Source organism: Semicossyphus pulcher, unplaced genomic scaffold, assembly GCF_022749685.1.
Source record: "Semicossyphus pulcher isolate SPU_LCO1_2020_fin unplaced genomic scaffold, fSemPul1.0.p SCAF_9, whole genome shotgun sequence".
NCBI classification, from domain to species: Eukaryota; Metazoa; Chordata; class Actinopteri; order Labriformes; family Labridae; genus Semicossyphus; species Semicossyphus pulcher.
In genome coordinates this window covers 12,151,800-12,170,705 of record NW_027211770.1, presented here as the reverse complement: position 1 = coordinate 12,170,705, position 18,906 = coordinate 12,151,800, and the positions used below count along the sequence as shown (strand labels likewise).

General features: G+C 39.5%; 1 protein-coding gene across 3 annotated transcripts in view; it reads right to left on the bottom strand.

The window, feature by feature from the left end:
- dnah5 (dynein, axonemal, heavy chain 5) overlaps window positions 1-18,127 on the bottom strand; it is a 106,651-nt gene extending 88,524 nt beyond the window's left edge. For 2 of the 3 annotated variants that reach the window (XM_069655902.1, XM_069655903.1), the window contains exons 1-19: window positions 13,220-13,276; window positions 9,655-9,789; window positions 8,637-8,741; window positions 8,233-8,373; window positions 7,208-7,426; window positions 6,904-7,041; window positions 6,224-6,400; window positions 5,925-6,038; window positions 5,630-5,737; window positions 5,071-5,193; window positions 4,471-4,686; window positions 2,961-3,068; window positions 2,679-2,764; window positions 2,023-2,230; window positions 1,790-1,903; window positions 1,316-1,522; window positions 1,008-1,088; window positions 516-606; window positions 103-248 (exon numbers count right to left, since the gene is read on the bottom strand). In XM_069655902.1, the coding sequence (XP_069512003.1) occupies window positions 103-248; window positions 516-606; window positions 1,008-1,088; window positions 1,316-1,522; window positions 1,790-1,903; window positions 2,023-2,230; window positions 2,679-2,764; window positions 2,961-3,068; window positions 4,471-4,686; window positions 5,071-5,193; window positions 5,630-5,737; window positions 5,925-6,038; window positions 6,224-6,400; window positions 6,904-7,041; window positions 7,208-7,426; window positions 8,233-8,373; window positions 8,637-8,741; window positions 9,655-9,789; window positions 13,220-13,276 (2,574 nt within the window). Of the gene's footprint in view, window positions 1-102; window positions 249-515; window positions 607-1,007; window positions 1,089-1,315; window positions 1,523-1,789; window positions 1,904-2,022; window positions 2,231-2,678; window positions 2,765-2,960; window positions 3,069-4,470; window positions 4,687-5,070; window positions 5,194-5,629; window positions 5,738-5,924; window positions 6,039-6,223; window positions 6,401-6,903; window positions 7,042-7,207; window positions 7,427-8,232; window positions 8,400-8,636; window positions 8,742-9,654; window positions 9,790-13,219; window positions 13,277-18,037 lie in introns of those variants that run through there. The other variant, XM_069655901.1, reaches the window with a different exon arrangement.
- Window positions 18,128-18,906: the final 779 nt, after the last annotated feature.

The following is an 18,906-nucleotide window of genomic DNA, read 5'->3' as shown; positions in this document are numbered from 1 at the left end:
ATTGTGAACTGCTGTACAAATGCCACCACTAATGTAATAACACATTTTTATTTGAAATAGACGTGTTAAATGTTAATGACGACGTTAAATGTGTTAATTTACCCTGGTGGTCTGAACGAACTCCTCACAGGTGACAGGTTCATCCTCAGGTAAAACACACAGTGTGGATCCGCTCATCTCCTGCAGCACTGCGTCGATCCTAAACTCCACCAAATCGTTCACCCTATCCATCAACAGCTCCAGGTCAACTGGAGAGACAAGAGTGGCAGCAGTAGAAGGGGGGAAGAAGATTAGAGAAAGGAAGGGGAGGTCAAAGAGGAAGCATTTTTACAAGGAAGAAAAAAAGAGGAGAAGAGATTAGTTTTTATATAAAGTGACAGTGGCAATGTGTGTGTGATTGTTTGTCAAACAGGAAGCACATAATGAATCCATTATCAGATGCTGCCTGTGCTGAGTTGCAGGATGTCTCATGTGTCAGCTTGTAAGACATTGATCTCATTGAATTTTTTGCATACCTAAAGCCTTGTCGATGCGGCCGAGGTACTTGTCGATGTTCAGAGATGTCCAGTTGAGGGATGTTAAACCCGGCTGTATGGCCTCATCCACCTGTCAAGTCAGTGATGTATAATAATGCACTTTGAACAGTTCCTGCTGGGCAAAGTCAATCTAATTTTGTCACAGGTTAACATGCTATTGTTTTGGTTTTGCACATATAAACAACATTAAACAACAGTGAAAAAAAGTATACAAGTGGGAGGACATTTGCATCAATTTTCACAAACTGGAAACTTTTTTCTGTTTATTCTGACACAAGAATGCAGGGTAAGGTCATCATTTATTTGCAAACAGGACTGATCCATTGGATCCTTATTAACTATGCTGGTTGATGACCTCATTATTCTGAAGCGTGTTTTATCCAGTAAAAAAATACAGATGAAGTGGATTCAATACCTGGAATTATTAAAATCATAAACGTACAAATACCACTGTTCAAAAAATCATCTTACCTTAGCCACATGTGGTGTGGCCAGCTGTTCAAAAGCACTCTGAATCTTGGCCCGTACTCTGATGTTCTCGCTCAACATCAGCTGGAAGAGGTCATATTAATACAGTTTGTGCATTCACTCAAAACAGTGTTGAACATGTCTGCTCAGTGGAGAATGCTGTTAATATAACTCAAATTATCTTCTTAGCATTAAAGTACTTTAAACAAAAGGTCCGATTGTGTTTATTTACTAATCCCTTCAATATTTCTCATTTCTTTTCTCATGTTTTTGTGGGGCTTTTTAAAACAAATATGATGCAACTACTACACCTGTAATTTGTTGTAGTTCTTTTTCAGCGTGTCCTGTTTCTGCTGCAACAGAGCAGCAAAGGGTGGGATCTCCAAATTCATCCTCGTCATGCAGTTCGCCTCTCTGATCTGGGTCAGAATCTCTGGGTCAAAGTTGACAAACAGCTCCCCGGTCTCTGGTGACCTGACCAGAAGAGAGGCCTGCAGGCCCACCCGGGCTTCCTCCATCTGGTGGAGAAGGCATCGAGGTGGGATGGGGTAGTTGAGTGAAGGTTTCGGGGGAAGCGGGGAGAAGCAAAGAGAAGGAGAAAAAGAAAGGTAAATGGGCTAGGGTGTGAATAAGGAGGTAGAACATATAAATCCATATCAAATATATTAAATTAATCTATGTTCCTGTGTCACAACTGTCCTTTTAGAGTTATTAAGTATACTATGGGACAAATATGAACTGACATGCTCTCCCAAGTTCACATCATATGTCCTCTCTCCTTTTACCTTATTCATCCAGCTGTGATGGTAGAGCATCTCAAACTCCAACAGGACCCTTGCTACCCTGTTATAATTCTTGATGATCCTCTTGGCCTCTGGTGTGGAAAGAACTCCGGGTTGCTACACAGGGTAAGGATGTAACTTTAAATAAAAGATGCTCTGACAAATCCACTGTGAATCGATAAAAACAACCAGGCCACGCCACATTTCAAAGTAGAGAAGCAGAAATTCAATACTACCTGTTGGAAGAGATCCATGGGAGCCTGGATCCTGCTATACAGCTGTCGAGCCCACATGATACGGCCCGCTACGAGGGGCATGTCCCGGCCAATGGGGGGCTCTAGTTTCTGTTTCATGTAGATGCGGGAGACCATTTCAATGTCCCGGCCATAGTTCTGCAGAATGCGCTGATACTTCTCGTCAATGCCGAGGTCTGGGATGTCTAGTCTGTTTTCAGTGCAAATACAAAAAGTTGAATTTGATTAGATTTCAAATATAGAGCAACAATATAAGAAGAATAAAATATGAGTGAGACGTGAAAAGAATAAACTGTAATACAGCTTTTTTTATTTAAGGTCGATACCTCTCACTTGGAAAGAACTTTCTTAAGGACCGAACCATTTTAATGTGGCAGTAAATCTTGTCAGTGAGCCAAAAAAAAAAGTGTTAAATGTGATGAACTGTCCACAGCGACAGAGTTCTATTTATAGTCCTGCCTTTTTTATTTCAGCCATTTGATTAAGGACTGCTTTCAACCTGAAATGCCATGTGAATGCATTAACTACTACAAATTAGCTGGGAGAGTAGAGAATTAGCTGTTTTCTGGCCGCAGGATAAGACTAAGAATAACTTGATTAGATGAATATGCATAAGAAGTGCTAAACAAATGGATTACCTTTCAAACTTCTTCAGCACATTTAGAGCTCTCTCTGTATTTTGAATCTTTTCAAAAGTGCTATCCATGAATCTCTTCAGCTGGTTCTGAAAGGAAGAAGATCAATGTCAAGAGATATATTTACAAAAGAGACTGTGAAGTGGGATTGATTTCAAAATGAAAATGAAACCCCCAGAATGGCTCGTACCCCTGTGGCTTATAACAAGATGAGCCACAGGGGTTTCCATTTACTGCCTCATTACACTGCTTTCTCAGCATTTGTGTCTTCCTTATTGTACTTACATGAAGCTCAGAGGTGCTTCTGCAGAATTCCTCATAGTCAACATCAAAGTCAGTTCTTCTCTGGTCGAGGAAGCTGTAATGTTTTTTCTTCATGGTCAGCACAATAGCCTATAAGAAGACATGTGTACATGCATTCCAGTTTTACTTTTTACATCCAACAACAATCAAAAGGTTTAAAGCCTCATGAGCTTTAGCTGGGAAACAAAACAGTATGCAGAATGTAATGTTGGAGAAAATAACTGAACAACACATATAAACGGAGGAACAAATATAAACATCCGACCCTCACGTTGGTTTATCTATTAATGTTCCATGCAGTTAGTATTTGTAATGTTAATAAATGATATGTGCAGTGGTAAAATTCAATGAAAATGAATGTCACCACTGCATGCTGTCAACTATGAAAAAGGGGCCATGCATCACTAGAAGATAAAAACTGGTGAAAAAGACATTACCTCCCATTTGCCCTGCATTTCTGCAGTCTGTTCATCCAAGGAAGCAGAAACAAACAGATAGCTCACATCAATAAACTCTCAAAGGAAAACACCAGTTAGACAAGGTGATGTGCAGTCTGAACATATATATTTTTATATAACTATATCCCATGATGAAAACCAAGGAAAATGACAGCAATCTGGCACGGTCACTCTGATGTTCAGCCTGCAGCTGTTTGTTAACTAAATCAAGCTCACTTACTTACTCTTGAGCTCAAACACCCGACATAAAACACTTCACACTACCAATCATATTTCTTCCCACTCATTTATATATTCCATTCATTAAATTGTTTGCTGCGGGGTATTATGCTAATTTCAAGCGTCATGTTTCACTCTGTGATACTTGTGGCTTAGCTTAGCATAATTTACAGTTAAAAAACCCTCCTCATTTTTCTCACACTGATGCTCTGTGCAGGCCCTCATATAGCCTCTGCCTGAAACAACCCTTTAAGAAACCCCGCCCCTACAAGCCCACTTTCTTCTGATTGGCCAGCTCTCTCCGAAATCTGCTGAGGCTGCACTTTGTGACATCACAAAAAAGCTATGTGAAACCTGGCGTTCACGGCAGCCTGCAGACTGAGCTGAGAAGCCTGGGGATTACTCCAACATACTTTTACCTACAGATTTGAAAATTCAACCACGTTTAGTAAGGGCATCCAACATTGTAACATTATATATATGTATATGTCTGAAAATGTGAAACAGTATAATACCCCCTCTTTAATTGTCACATAAGCTGTGTGATTTTCCAGTAACATTTCAAGGTCAGTCTCACGATAGCTTTAGAGTGTATCGATATTTTGTACATCTCCTGTATGTATGAGATATAAGAGATGCAAGCATTGTTCTCTTCATTGCTGTACTTGCTGTAGCTGCCTCATATTTTTGAGCTCCACTGATATATTCCAACATTAGTTACTGGCAGGCTAGGCTTGTAAACAGTGGCAATTTATTAAGTGTTATTAAAATCAAATATTATCTTATATTTAAATCTGATGTTAAAATGTACCCACTTGAAACTTGGTGGCCATTGTTTCCAGTCCTTCGATCTTCGAGTCCTGCAGGGCAGAGTAGGTGGAAATGGTGCTGAACATTTCCAGGATTTTGTTCAGTCGTCGCTGGAAAGTGTCAAACTTCCCAAAAATGTACATCTCACTGAAGTCAAACTGCCGCTCTGAGGGAGTCTGTTCCAGCTTCTCCTTGGTTTTATGGAAATACCGCTGGTACTCCTGGAGGACACAAAACTTGTCACTTCCATTTTCATCCATCCACCATATAAACGTGGTAACTATTTTTGGCTGAAAAAGTAACTTTGCCAAGATACATATTTTTTTTATCAGGGTTATAGAATTTTCTCCACTGGCTTTGGTATTATTATGTAAGTTTTTGAACAACTCATGGGTATGACTTTCAACAAAACATCTACTATGACATATATATGTTTTGCAAGACAATTTTCCCCTTAACAATAAAAAAAAAGATTAAGTGGACATAAGACAGCTACACGATGCTACAAAGAAACCACATTTTATAAGAATGCAGGCATATAAAAACTAGAAGAGATTAATATTTTTTATCACTTTAAACATTCTACCAATAACCGGTATCTGTACCTGGTTTAGGTGGATGGCAGCTTTGATTTTGTCAGCAACAACTTCCTGAGGCTGGTCCCATATTGAATTTGAGCCATTATTAGTGATGTAGGCCTTGCAGGCTGTAATCATCTGGTTTGTCACCTGGAGATATTGATGTTCAAGGTAAAATGAAGATATGCTTTTGAACACTTGTCAGTTGGAAGAATAGACTATAAAAAGACTACACATGTGGCTAAATAAGCTAATAATTAGTACATATATTATGGTTGAGGATGTGAAAAGGTCAAGGTTTTTTGCATGCTGTAATACGGTCCATGGAACATTATGCCCTTTATATTCTGTTCACATTTGTTCTTCCATATTCAAGTGATTGACATTTTCATAATACTTCTGTGCATGATTCTTCTTTCTCAAAAATAGTTTCAGTGGTTTTATTTATCTATAAAAACATAAAAATGTTTTCTGGGTTCCCATGACGATAGGGTCTGGTCTGTGTGCACGCAGTAATGCTCAATTCCATTGTTAAATAAAAATATAAGCCTCTTTATTATTGTTGCTTTGCAGCACCCCGCCTCACCTTTACAAAAAGCGATGTGATCTTTTCTGATGTGTTGTAGTAGCGAGAAATACTGTGAATCATCCTGATGGCGTTGATCAGACCTGGGATCGCATCCACCATCGATACCTGGGGTGAAACAGAAGTTATAGCTTGTGAGCATTGAAACAGCTTACACGTGCACTTGCACATGTTGAACAGAAAAAAGCATTTTTGTAAAAGCTCTTTTATCAACATAAGGACATTTCATCATTGGTACTCAGTGTTTTTGAAGCAGACCACTTCATCTTCAAACAGATTAAAGTATTTTTCTTACAGGGTCACTGTTGTAGAGAGGGTCACAAAACTTCTCCAGACTGTAGAGGTACTTGACATTGTCTTTGGCCTCGTTGGCTGCATCAGTAATCCGGGTGTCCAATTCCCGCCACGACTAGACAGAACAAACTCTTATTGCATTTTATGTATAACTGTATCACACTGAACATTACAGTCTTTAAGGGAGAAAAACAAGAATTAAACCCTGATATTATGCAATGAAAAGACACACAAAATCAAAATAGAGTCAAGTGAAGTTGCAACCTAAATGTTGTCAACAAAAACTCATTCATTTCTGACCTTTATCACTTTAGATTTGGCCAACAAGAGCACACCCAGTACAGCCTTGACATCGGGGCTCTTCAGCTGGTCCAGAAGGTAGTTAAAGCGGGACATTCGTTTCTTCCAGTGGTCCAGCTCCGCCCGAGGGCCGAGATCGTCAGCCTCCTTTCTCAGCTGGTCACTCTCAGCAAGAACCTGGAGAACAGAGGAGCTGATTATCTACTTAATGTTTAGGCAACATTCCTGCAGTTTAGCCTCTGCTTTCCCTGAATTTCACAAACTGTATTACAATTCATTTTTAGGTCATAGTATTTATCAGACCCTTAAATCAACTTTAAGCATTAAAAGTGAGCAACAACTCTAAAAACATGAAACATTCTTGAATATTTTGAGCTGCCAAAACATGAAATACAACCTGACTTAGTAACTACAGTATATGATAAAAATTCTACTTTGCATCTGCCCTGCAGGATAACTTTGCTGCTTTTCAGGATGATTCGTTGCAGTTTCATGAAATATTTAACACATATCCAGTCAAATATTTATCTTACACCTGTTCAGCTTCACCTTATACATGGCACATTTAGAATATGTCCACAAGCTACTTTGCACAGCACATGTAGAGTTCACCAGAAGTTAGAGAGTTTGAGGCTCAATAACAACATGATAGGTTTAAGAATAACTTTAACACCTCTCACCTGTTCTATCTGTTTGATCCATATTTTCATGCAGGCCTCGATCTTTTCCGTGGTCTCTGTGCTGTTGGCTGCTGCCGTGTAGTCTGATGGGCCCTTCAGCACCCGCAGGTCAAATGTGTCACACTCTTTCAAGGTTACCTAGAGGCAAGCCATGACATTGTTTATTTTTGATGGTTTCTTCATGTAATGTATTTTAAATGGGAGGCAGTGGAGAAAACATAGAGAAATAATAGCTGTCCTGAATTAAACAGAGTAAAAAAACAATCAGATTTTGTCACTGATGTGTAACAGTGTCTGTTCATACCTTCTCCTGCAGGCTCTCCTGTGCTCCAGCCAAAACAGACACAAAGCTTTCCAATGATGACACAAAGTCCTGCTTGACGGCGTTGGCCTGGGGACTGGCCAGCTCGCCCCAGCCGTGGTTCATCTTCTTCAGTGTGGGGATGAAGATGTCTGAGAGTAGCTGCTCCACACTTTTTAACAGACCCCCCTCTGTTGTGTCCAACATGTTGAAATTGACATCCTAGAAAGAGCATACATTAGCTAAACATCATAGCAAGACATTTTCTTTCACAGCAGCACATTAATATAATAAATAATGTACTGTCCATTATGTAAGTAAGAGCGAACATTTGATGCTTACTTGTACTAGTAGCTCATATGTACCATCCACATTAAAGACAAAAATCATAGACATCATTACATTTCTCAGAGTCACTTTAACACTGCTCTTTAGCACAGTGTGTACACACAAGCACTACCCTCAAGTTGTCCTTGCTCCCTCTCTGGCTGTGAGTCTCTTGTAACCATCATGACCTATTATCAGTTCTGGTGATTAGCTTTGCTGCTGTCAGCAGGTGATCAGGAAAAATCAATATCCAGAACTGCCCGTGGTGTAAGACTGCTTCACCTGAACTCCCCATTGTCTCACTAGATCTGGATGAATAGAAGCTGTCTACGTTAATGGCAACCATTCATCACATGAATGGGCTCAAAGAGATATCACTGCCGAAGGACACAGAATCAAATGATCTTTCGTTAATCAAGAATGTCCTCTTCTGTTTTATTGAAAGCATCAGTCTGTTCACTTAACTGACATTTTGAAACACGTTTCCTTCCACCGCTATGTTTTTAAAACATGGCTGTGTCAAAGAATTGATTCTGATTAATTACGGCATTCCGAAGTCTGTTATTCCACAATAACAGACCGCTGCTATGAAGAACAGACCGTTGCTAGGGATGCGGCTTTAATCACACAATCCAGAGGACTATCTGTAATCAGATCTTGACTTGATGCTCATATTTCTAAAGAGGTATAAAATTACTCACTCTGTGTATGTTCTCAGAGGTTATTGTTTTGGAAGTGTTAGCCCTGGTGAAGAAGACACACACTCCAGTCAGAGCAACATCCTTCCCGTCTGTCACAAACACTTTGCACTTCTTGCTGCGTCCAGGATGCTGGGAAACGGGCTGCGAGGGTGCAGAAGCTGCTCCTGCTGCTGCTGAAACAACAGATTGAAGATCACACGGTATCATGACAACAATTTTTCACTGTGATTCTGATCCTGGAGGACTGGATTGGATTAGGCCGTAATTGATTTTGGAGACCTTATCAATTGAGATGCTGCCTTGACTGCTGTCTCCAATAAAGGTTAATTCATACAGGGGCAGATTCTCGATGTGATGTATTACAAACAATTAGATACAGTCTACAGATTTCATTAGTTTTTGACATGGTTAGAGCACGAGTTACCTGCTTCAAGTGGCTCAGTGTCCTGATAGTAGAACATGAGGTGTGGAAGACCCTCAGCCACGAAGAACTGCTCCATGCGGTCAATCTGACAAAAGGTGAGAAGGAAGACCGAGAGAAATTGTTACAAATAGAGAGACAAGCAGACATGCACAGGGAAACCATGACCAAATTCTAAACTATTATAGTTATTATAGTATTGTAACGCAATTAAATGACTTGTTATTTTAAAGGGGACATATCTTTTGAATGGATATTCTCATGTTTTGCATGGGTTTCACATTTCACGTGTTTATTGTTCACAGTGAAAAAGTGAAAACTGCATAATTCCGTGTTTTTCCATTTTTAAAAAGGACTCCTCTGAAATGGGCCGTTCAGAACAGCTGCAGGTTTCTACATAGAACCTTGCTTTCACTGAAATCGACCAATCATCATTCACCGTCATTCACCTCAGGCTGCCTTCTTGCACTAGCTTATAGTCAAGTCGTTGTCAAGATTTCAACTTACTATTCCGATACCTGCTGGCGATACCGAATGTCCCCTCTGGGGATCAATAAAGTACTATCTTATCTTCTGGCTCGTTCATATAAGGCAGAATAACTGATCCTAGAGCAGCCATGTTTTCTACAACTTTGGAGTGACAGAGGGGCTATGCGGTCACTCCAAATACTGTCAGCCAATCGTGGCTAAGGTCTAACCTTTGAATGGCAAAACGGCTTGATTGTTTCAGGAGAAAGGAGAGGCTCCAAAAAATAGTTAAATGAAAATATGTATACAAGTTTTAAAACGAAACAAACTTTACCAACGTGATTCAAAAACACATTAGAATAATAGAAAATTGACTGCATTGCAAAAAATATGTCCCCCTTTTAAAAAAAAAATCAAAATTTATCATGTTTTGCAAATGCTGCAAAACCTACCGTTTCCGTTTAAAGGCTGCTGTGGTTCTCTAAACAGAAATACAGTTAAAATAAACAAACAAACAAACGAATACGAGGTACCTGATTCCCCTCCAGTATGGCATCTTCCACGTCAGCTTTCTCCAGTCCCAGGCATGAAGCCACGATGCTGAGGATGTAGTCATGTCTTCCATCCAGCTGGGCACGCTTAGCTTCACGTTCTTCCTTCAATTTTTGCTAAACGAACACACAAAACAAACGTTGATTAGTATTTAAAAAATGTCACATATACACACAATGGGTACACATTCCATTTGCTATTGATTTGGTGCTTAATTAGATTATTTGAAAAGAAAATCGCCATTTTTAATAGACAAAAATAATGCTGCATTCAGCTCAGCTCTGGTTCACTGATGATAAGAAATGACTAAACTCTACAGTGTTGTCATATCCATGAGGAGTGCAGGTTTAGCAATCACATGACCAACAGAGCACAAAGCCATTTAACCATGTTTTACATACTTGGTATGTCCTGATGAGGCTCGTGTTCACATGTGTTTGAAGCTCTCCTGTGGTTCTACACTTTTTCTCAGACATCACTCAAACATAAACTCCACTCAAAGAACCGTAGTTATGTGCAGTTCCTTTACTGAGCAGTAGAAAAAAAGTGAAATAATAATCCTCCCTTTTAATGGACAGATTCCTTCCGGGTTTTGTCTAGCGTCAGACAAAAATTTCAGAAAATGTCCAAAACAGAGGCTAGTTTGCTACTCCTTCAAGATTTTGTTTTCACATCCCTCCACATGTGAGATGTGCCTCTACTTCTCTCCTATGTCTGTCTTAGCAACCAACCAAAGTCTACTAAAAAAATCAGGCATCCTAGAATGATTAAACAACGCCACAGCCAGTTTACAACAGGCCATGTCCTGCGTTTAGGACGGTGGGGCAGTGTCGTCAGCCACAATGTGTTGCCAGGTTACGCTGCTCAGTAACACAGGAACAAGGTTAGCCAATAAATTACATGAAACCTCGTGTCGCACGGTGTGCCAGCTGCAGGGTGCATTTAAATTCTCTCATTTCCCCTTCCTTTTGTCTGTCTAGAATTTAAACAGGGGGTGACAAAAATAGCCTTTTCTGGCTTTAAATACTTTTCTGCATTGACGTCATCGTGAGCAGACCGTCTTTTAAAAGCAACTCTTTTACAACTACGCAGGAAACATGCTGGCCATGCCAGAAATAGAAACCCTGAGATCAAGCTCTGTCATATACTTGACTAGCTCTCCTCTCCATGTTTCACATCGATGACAGTGAGAGCATTAAACATCTTATTTTTTCTTGCCAACTTAAACAGATTGTCTGTCACTGCAGCACAGGCCATTTTGTACATGCAAGCAGACCCGCTAAGCCCCCATGGATATAGCCAGAATCAGATTGGGTGAATTGGGTGACAGGTTTGAGGGATAGATAAAATATAACCTTGAATAGAGCCCTAAAAGGAACATAAAGAGGGAAGATGCCAAATCCAAAAGATGGAGAAGATGATTTGACAGACATGAAGCAGAGGATGAAGAAACAGGTACAGGTGATGTGGAGGCCAGAGGAAAAGGTTGAAACAGACTGCAACCCAAAATGACAAAGGGATAAAGATTGAATTATAGGATGAAATAAAGTATAACATGAATGCATGAAAAGGAAATTGTAACAGGTAATGATGTAAGAAAAAGGAAGGAGAGTAAGAGGAGAAGGTGTGGATTTGGATACAAAGAGAGAAAAGACCATTTATTTCAGATCAAGGCTGTTAAGTGTTCAGGTATTGATTCTTCTTAGTTAGAGCCTGGGGGTCGGTCATGTGAAGCCGGAGTGAGGCGGAGCATGCCAACACCACAAGCAGTGTGTGTCAACAAGGTTAGTGAAGGTAGAAACACATTAGCCTGTAAGGGGCTTCAAAAGAGGTCAGAAAACAAACACATTGACATTTAAGTTTCTATTGTGAAACAAGGCAAATAAGATTTTTCTAAAGAGTCACAGCAGTGTTCACCTGCAGTGAACCTAAAATACTAGGAATTATTAACTCTCTCAATAATCAGGGTAATATTTGCCAAGCAACTACTCTCAGGAAACATGGCTCACAGTCACAGGTCACTTCTACAGGTAACAGATGTTTGCTAAAGACAACAACACTGCAGGCTTCAAATTTACGGTTTGGCATACATTAACCTTTTTCCTTTCAGTTAATGCAAAGAAGTTTAAAGCATATCTCAAACGTGTGAGCAGATATTTTGTAAGTGAACCTTCGTATTCATACTACAATTACATATTATATCCTTTCCATACATAGTTTCATCATACTATGCAATAATTCTGTGCAATATTACAGCAATATTTTTCCATCTCATTCTGGTTTTAATCATAATACTACACACCATGTGTGTTATGATTTCAAAAAATGACGGTACAATTGTCTGTGCAGAAAAATGACACCTGCATATCCTTTGACAAGGAAAAATGTGTACACAGTGTGAATATATTTTTTGATTATTTTGTTACAGCTATTATTTATATTGTCATAATTTTCTGTATCTTTTTATCGCCACCTTACTTTTTGTCTATTGTTATTACGCAAGTACTTAATTTAATTTGTCTGTTTTGTGAGCTGCTGTAACGAGTACATTTCACCAGTGGGGGGTCAATAAAGCTTGTGTTATCTTATCTTATATGCAGGGCTAACATACAGTACGACCTACATGATGGTCAATATAATTTCAAGACTGGTTTTAATCTATTTAAGTAATTGTAACTGTATTTGGGCATTTAGGGCATTTTTTAAACATCATCCAACTGTACCTTACAAAATAGAGACATTTATTTACACCTTTGAAATAAATGAAACCATTAAAGGGCTCCGACAATGAATCAACCCAACCTTGTTAAAGTCCCTGGAGACACACACACACACACACACTTTATGCACACACAAACACTAACATCACAGCTCAACCATGAAAAAAGCATGCCAAGCCATCAGTAGCTGTGCGGCCAGCCGTTTCACACCTTCTCCCTGCCTTATTTAAAATTGTATAAACTAACAAGTCAGGCCCAGAGACAAACAATACACACAGAATGCAATGTGGAGCAGATTATTCAAACGAGCAGACTAAGTCAGCCCTGAATGCAATAAACAAACGCACAAAAAAACACAATTACAGGCTCCAACAATTACAGACATACACAGACAGATTTAGATACTCCCATAACGCAGACACAGAAAGTAGCACTGACCCATGTTATATTAGCAAAAACATTCATAGCTTTCAGAAGCAAACAAAGCCCATTCTGAGAGACGTCATGGCGAGACTGACAATCCCTTTAATAAACAAATTGTTCATTTTGGAATTAAAGAGATATCAGCTGTAGCAAAAGAAATCCAAGTACAGAGCAGGACAGTTTGGCAGAAATATAAAGTAGTGTGTTTTCAGAAAGCCTCCAAATAAGAACAAGTTGGGAATTGGACAAACACAAACTGCAAAAGTGAACACAGTAGTTGTATAAAGTTTGACAGACAGTTCTGTCCTTCGAATTTCACGCAGTGGAAAACAAAAGACGCCTTAAGAGCCGGTGCTTGGCATCATACAAAAGACACCACAACAAAACACCAGCACTCTCTTACCTTGATGATTTTGGAAACTGACTGTTTCCAGAGCTGCTTTGTAAACACCTGCGACATGACAGCTCCTCGCCTCCTCAACTCAAAGGCTTCGATATCTCCTCTATAACATGCTATCACTCTCTCATCTGCATATACACAGGGGAGCTGGATACTCTCACCCTCGAAGAGGCCTATCAAGTTGTCAGCTGTGACCACTCGGCCAGGTGAGCTGAAACTATTATGTTTAATGCTATTCAAGTCAACGGTTTTCACAGCCACGAGGAGGGGACATGCTTATAATGCTGTTTCATATGAGGGGGAAACACAGAAACATATGAAGAAAGCAAAACCTCACCACACCGGGGCACGCACCTCTGGTAGCAGGACAGAGCAGGAACATAGTGAGTCATATCATGACAAATGCTAGATCTGTCTGACCACAACTCTTCTGCCCTTTTCTACAAGAACTTATCTGAACTCACTTTGTCAGTTTGATGTGCTCAGATTCTCTTATCTTTTTTGAGTGCTAAACTCTGTTTGATTGAAGTCAAATACAAGTTTAACCCAGCACCATCATATCTTACACTTTAATTAAAATGTGTCAAATGTATAATTCATAGATGTTTTTCAGAGCTGCAGTGACACAGAAAAAAAGCTCTGATGTTATTTTCATCGAAGAACATCAACTTTAATGATCTATATAAACATGGCGTTTTGATTATTTCTCTATTGCATGAAAAACACTCAGGGTAACTTGGTTGCTGTATCTTTCTCCGATAAATATATCAGACCGAGGAGGCTGCTGACAGATAAAATCATTTGTTCTTTCTCCTTGAAAAAGGTTCCAGCACAAAAAAACATTTTTAAATAGGCTTTCATTCCTAAATAAAGCCTGTGTTTTGAAGTATTTGCCTTGAACTTGTTTACCAACACCCACATTGAGACACAAACACATCAGCTGTTTACTGAAACCCAACACATTAATGATGAATTACATTTGGCCAATGTAGATAGTCAAGAAGCCAGGTTGGCTGTAACTTCAGATCTCTTGGGTCACCTTACCTTGTTTTGATAGTCTGGTTTAAAATGCAGCATCGTCAACGGCCTTTCAGTCTGACACTTCTTTTCAGGTCATTCCTCCCTCGTAATTGGCTTTTCTTTTCATGACATTAGAGAATTACAGCTTCCAACAATGAAGACGAGACGGGGAACAAGCGGCTTTGCTACAGTATGTGAGCAAACAGCCTTCTTATTAGCCATGTGAGAAAGGTTACTGCCCTGAAATTATGAGTGTTGCTCCTACAAGGGGGCTGCTAACCACATAATGCGGTGTTGGATGACCGTCAGTCTGCCAGGTAATTATCAAGGTCCTGCTCTCACCTTACAATTCTATTGCAACAATGGCATGGCGGGAGAGGGATGGGGAGGGGGGGTTGAAAGGTTGTTGATATGTTGGGAAAAAAAGGGAAAGACAGGCATCAGACTTTGACATAAACATGAAGATGTACGCAAAAATGAAAAAGAGTCAGAGTTGTATGAAATATAAAAATAACAATATAACAAGATGTGTGTTAAACTCTTAAAAGGTCACTAAACACATCTTTGGATACTGTATGCGTAACAATTGTATGCTAACTGAGTGATACTAGTCATTCAGTGACTGTAGTAACAGCTCCAAGAGTAAGAATATAAAGGTGATACTTGAAAGACATTAGCATTGTTGTTGTTGTTTGTATTCGAGCATGGTTTTATGCAGCATATCATATCTTCAACAGGGGTTTATTTGGCTTTCTAGTTTGTGCTCACTTTTCAAATATAATGACTTTAAAGGGGACATATTTTTTAGTTTTTGAATCACGTTGGTAAAGTTTGTTTCATTTAAAAAAATGTAAACATATATTAATTTGATTATTTTTTGGAGCCTCTCCTTCCTCCTGAAACAAACAAGCCGTTCTGCTATTCAAAGGTCAGACCTTAGCCACGAGTGACCACGCATCTCCCCCCCATGTGTGTGATCCCACGTGGAGGAGCGGCCACACTGCACTGTCACTCCAAAGTTGTAGAAAACATGGCTGCTCTAGGATCGGTTATTCGGCCTTATATGTACGAGCCAGAATCGCCAGGAGGTTTCGGAATGGTAAATTGAAATCTTGACAACTTGACTACAAGCTAATGCAAGAAGGCAGCCTGAGCAGTGAAAGCAAGGTTCTACGTAGAAACCTGCAGCTGTTCAGAACGGCCCATTTCAGAGGTGACCTTTTTAAACATGTAAATATGTCCTCCATGCAAAATATGAGAATATCCATTCAAAAGATATGGCCCCTTTAATATGAATATATATATATATATTTAGCAAGAATAAAGTTAGACTTGGCTTGATTCTTTTTGTTTAAAGAGTTGATAAACAACAAATATAAAATACATATGAAAACAAGTACAGCACTTAACTTTTGCATTGTGGGAAGTGGAGAGGAAAACAAAACAACATGACTAGCCAATTAATGTAAAATTAATAAACAACGACTATTTTTTTTAAGCTGATTATCAAAAAATCACTTGCTGCTCATCTCCATTATATATGATTGCAAATTGAATTCCATCTGGTTTTGTTATTTCAGCATACTGAAAGCAACCTTGAGCTCTCATTTTTGACATTTTATGGATTCCATGATCGATCATGAAAAAATGATAAATAGATCAGACTTCATGGAAAAATCATGACTTGCAGCTCCAGCAGGGAGACCCTCATGATTCAAGTTAACACATCCACACACACAAACACAAACACAGACCTCCCACCAATTAATATTACATTCCATTAGCTTTGACTGTGGCACCCAGCAGATTAGAGGCACAGCTCTCTCATCAAGGATCTGACAGACGGTTTGATATTGAACGAATGATTGCGGCGCTTTGCATTTAAAAGCAGTTGGGTCATCAATTTTTCACTGCGCCATGACTGATTCTCTAAGCTGAACTGTCTGGTTTTGAGCTGCCATGAAACAGGAGAGTGACTGTAAATTATAAATGAAGGGCTGGTGAGATCTGAGAGAGGAAGACATAGAGAGGGAGCGAGACAGAGATGGGTCCACTGTTCTCTCAGTGGATGCTCACACTGACAGACCTGGAGAGCTTAAACAAATCTGTCAAGGATGTCTCAGTGGCCCAAACACAGGACTCGCCTTGATAAGCTCTTGATAGGTGCAATTGCGTAATTGAATCCATGATATTATCTTTGCTTTAGAAAAGTCAAAATAAGTCTGTTACAAGGCTCAAACAAAATGTAGCCTACAGAAAGCTGACAAGAAGCTACTGTAGAAGTCATCAATATTCTATTGATCCCCTCGGTGCAGGATTAGCCGCACTAATCTGGGTCCATCCCATGTAAAAGGCGAATCAAACCAAGTCTCGCCTTGTCCCTGAACAGTACATCAGAAGCAGGATTGTGAATACTGTAACAAACAGCATGACACAAATCTATAGATAAAAAATAGCACAAGTTGATGTTAAACACTTAACAGTCAGAAATCAAGCAAAGCTGAGGTACTGTATATGTTGGTCTTTACCAGGGATACCAATTTGAGATAACCTTTTCACACCAGAAACACTGATCCTGTATTTTGTCTCACGCCTTTAAATCAAAGAATAGCTGTGACAACTTGCGCCAATCTTGGAAGACTATGATTGTCAATTCATGATGTAAAATCGATGTTCTCCATTAATTGACTGCTTAAAATACCAATAATAAGACAAACAAGTTGACTCCACCACAAGTGTTATTTAGCTATATTTCCTCTTTCATTTTGGTTAGTGATTGGTTGGGAAACAAATCAATGTGAAGAAATTATGTTTTGGTTTTAAATTGACTTAACTGTCCTGCCACATGAAGAAACTAACTCTTACTGAAAACATTTTCATAGATCACCTTAATAAAGAGCGCTAGATGTAATACCTCTTTGCCTTCTTTGTTGTACATTAAAGCAACTGTACACTACCATCTAGAGGACAGAGGCTCATAATACAACCAACACAGAGCAGTGCAGCAGGTTGTGCTCAAGCTATGTTTGACTACTGCTAAGAGGCCAGTAAGTCTAATAGTGTAGTGGTTCTCAAAGCAATTACCAAAAGGGCTCAGGGGTTTGTTGAGTTGAAAATTAAATGCAGATTAAAGCTGTGCTAAATAACTACTGATGGTAATTGGTCTGAGCTAATGATAAATTAATTAATTAAAAAAAGACAGAACCTCTTGTGCATCAAAGTAATTAAAGAGTGCCACTATGATCCCTTAAAGGTAAAGCCACCTGGTTTTTAAATATGTCTAAAACCGATTATTTTTATCACTCAGATGAGTGTTTGTGCCACCATTTGATTGCTTGGAGGTGCACAAATACAACATGTAAGGTGTACTTTTAGACGGCCATATACACCATAGATAATAAGATATAATAAAGAATGCCAGGAGAAAGAAAGGACATGTTTTTGCATGTGCAACCGCAAATGTGCCAGCTTAGTGCAAAACCGACTGCTCAACCAGTGATATAAGCATATCTAAATATCAAAACAATTATAATATTAATACTTAAAGGGATCCTTTACCAAATGGTGGTAAGAAAAGAATAAAAGGTATAACCTAGAATTAGAAAAGCAGACTTAACACCAGGCGCACGCTCACAGAGCTCTCTCTAGGTCTTACATGGACAAGAAAACTATGTTATAATTGATTCACATGCCTAAATTAAGGTCTCACAAGGTGGGAGCACACTAAAGAGATGTTTCTCAGACACATACATTTCAACAAGATGTCTCGATCATCACACTGTAAAAAGTATAGCACCAGACCTGCATCTCCTTGAGTGACTCCCCTGGGACAGAAGGCTGGCTGGGTCTGCTCCTGTAGCTGATTTTGGCGAGTCGAGAGCTGAAGGACATGGCTCAGGCATTCCTTTACAGAAGAGACTCCTCTGCAAAGCCAGACTTCAAATTTCCAAAATTTGAAATAGTCAAACGGCCTCTCCTCTGTTGTTTATTTTGAGTAGTAAAAAAAACTGAGATTTGTTTTCGTAGTTGAAGCGGCTGGTCGTCCCACAAAACACGTTTATCCTGCGGTGTATGTTGTCAGTGGTTTCCAAGGTAACGCGGCAATTAATCAAAGTGGTAGTGGGCTGGTCCCGAAAGAGGACAGCTTATACATTAGGCACTTCCTCACTTAGATGTGTTAAAAAACAAAAATGCAAGTATAATAGTCTCACCCGAAAAACAGTGCACCCCCCCCTCCCCTGTGAACGCCATTCCACATGGGTAGGCTACACATATTCGGACTAGTAGGCTAAATGCTGACTTTTGGGCAAGCCACCCTTGTTACTTGTTTCACTATGCTGCATTCTATACAACTGGAAACTCGAGAACCAGTAGAAATGTCCGACTTCAGAACTGTGAAGTCTTGAACGCAGCATCTTTCCGACCTCCGACTAAAACAATTTCTATGGAATGCCATTCAAAGCCGGATTTCTACTTGTGATCTCGGAGCAGATTCATCTACCACGACTTTACCATTGGAAGTCGGAAATATCTAATGTCATAGTTGTCTTGAACGCAGCACAATAGCCGACAATTGCTTCAATTCATGTTATTTTAGTTCTCCAACGGCTCATTTCAGTGTGGCTGCAAACCATGTTTAGCAAATGAGGGTTTTGTTTTGAGTTGTCTAC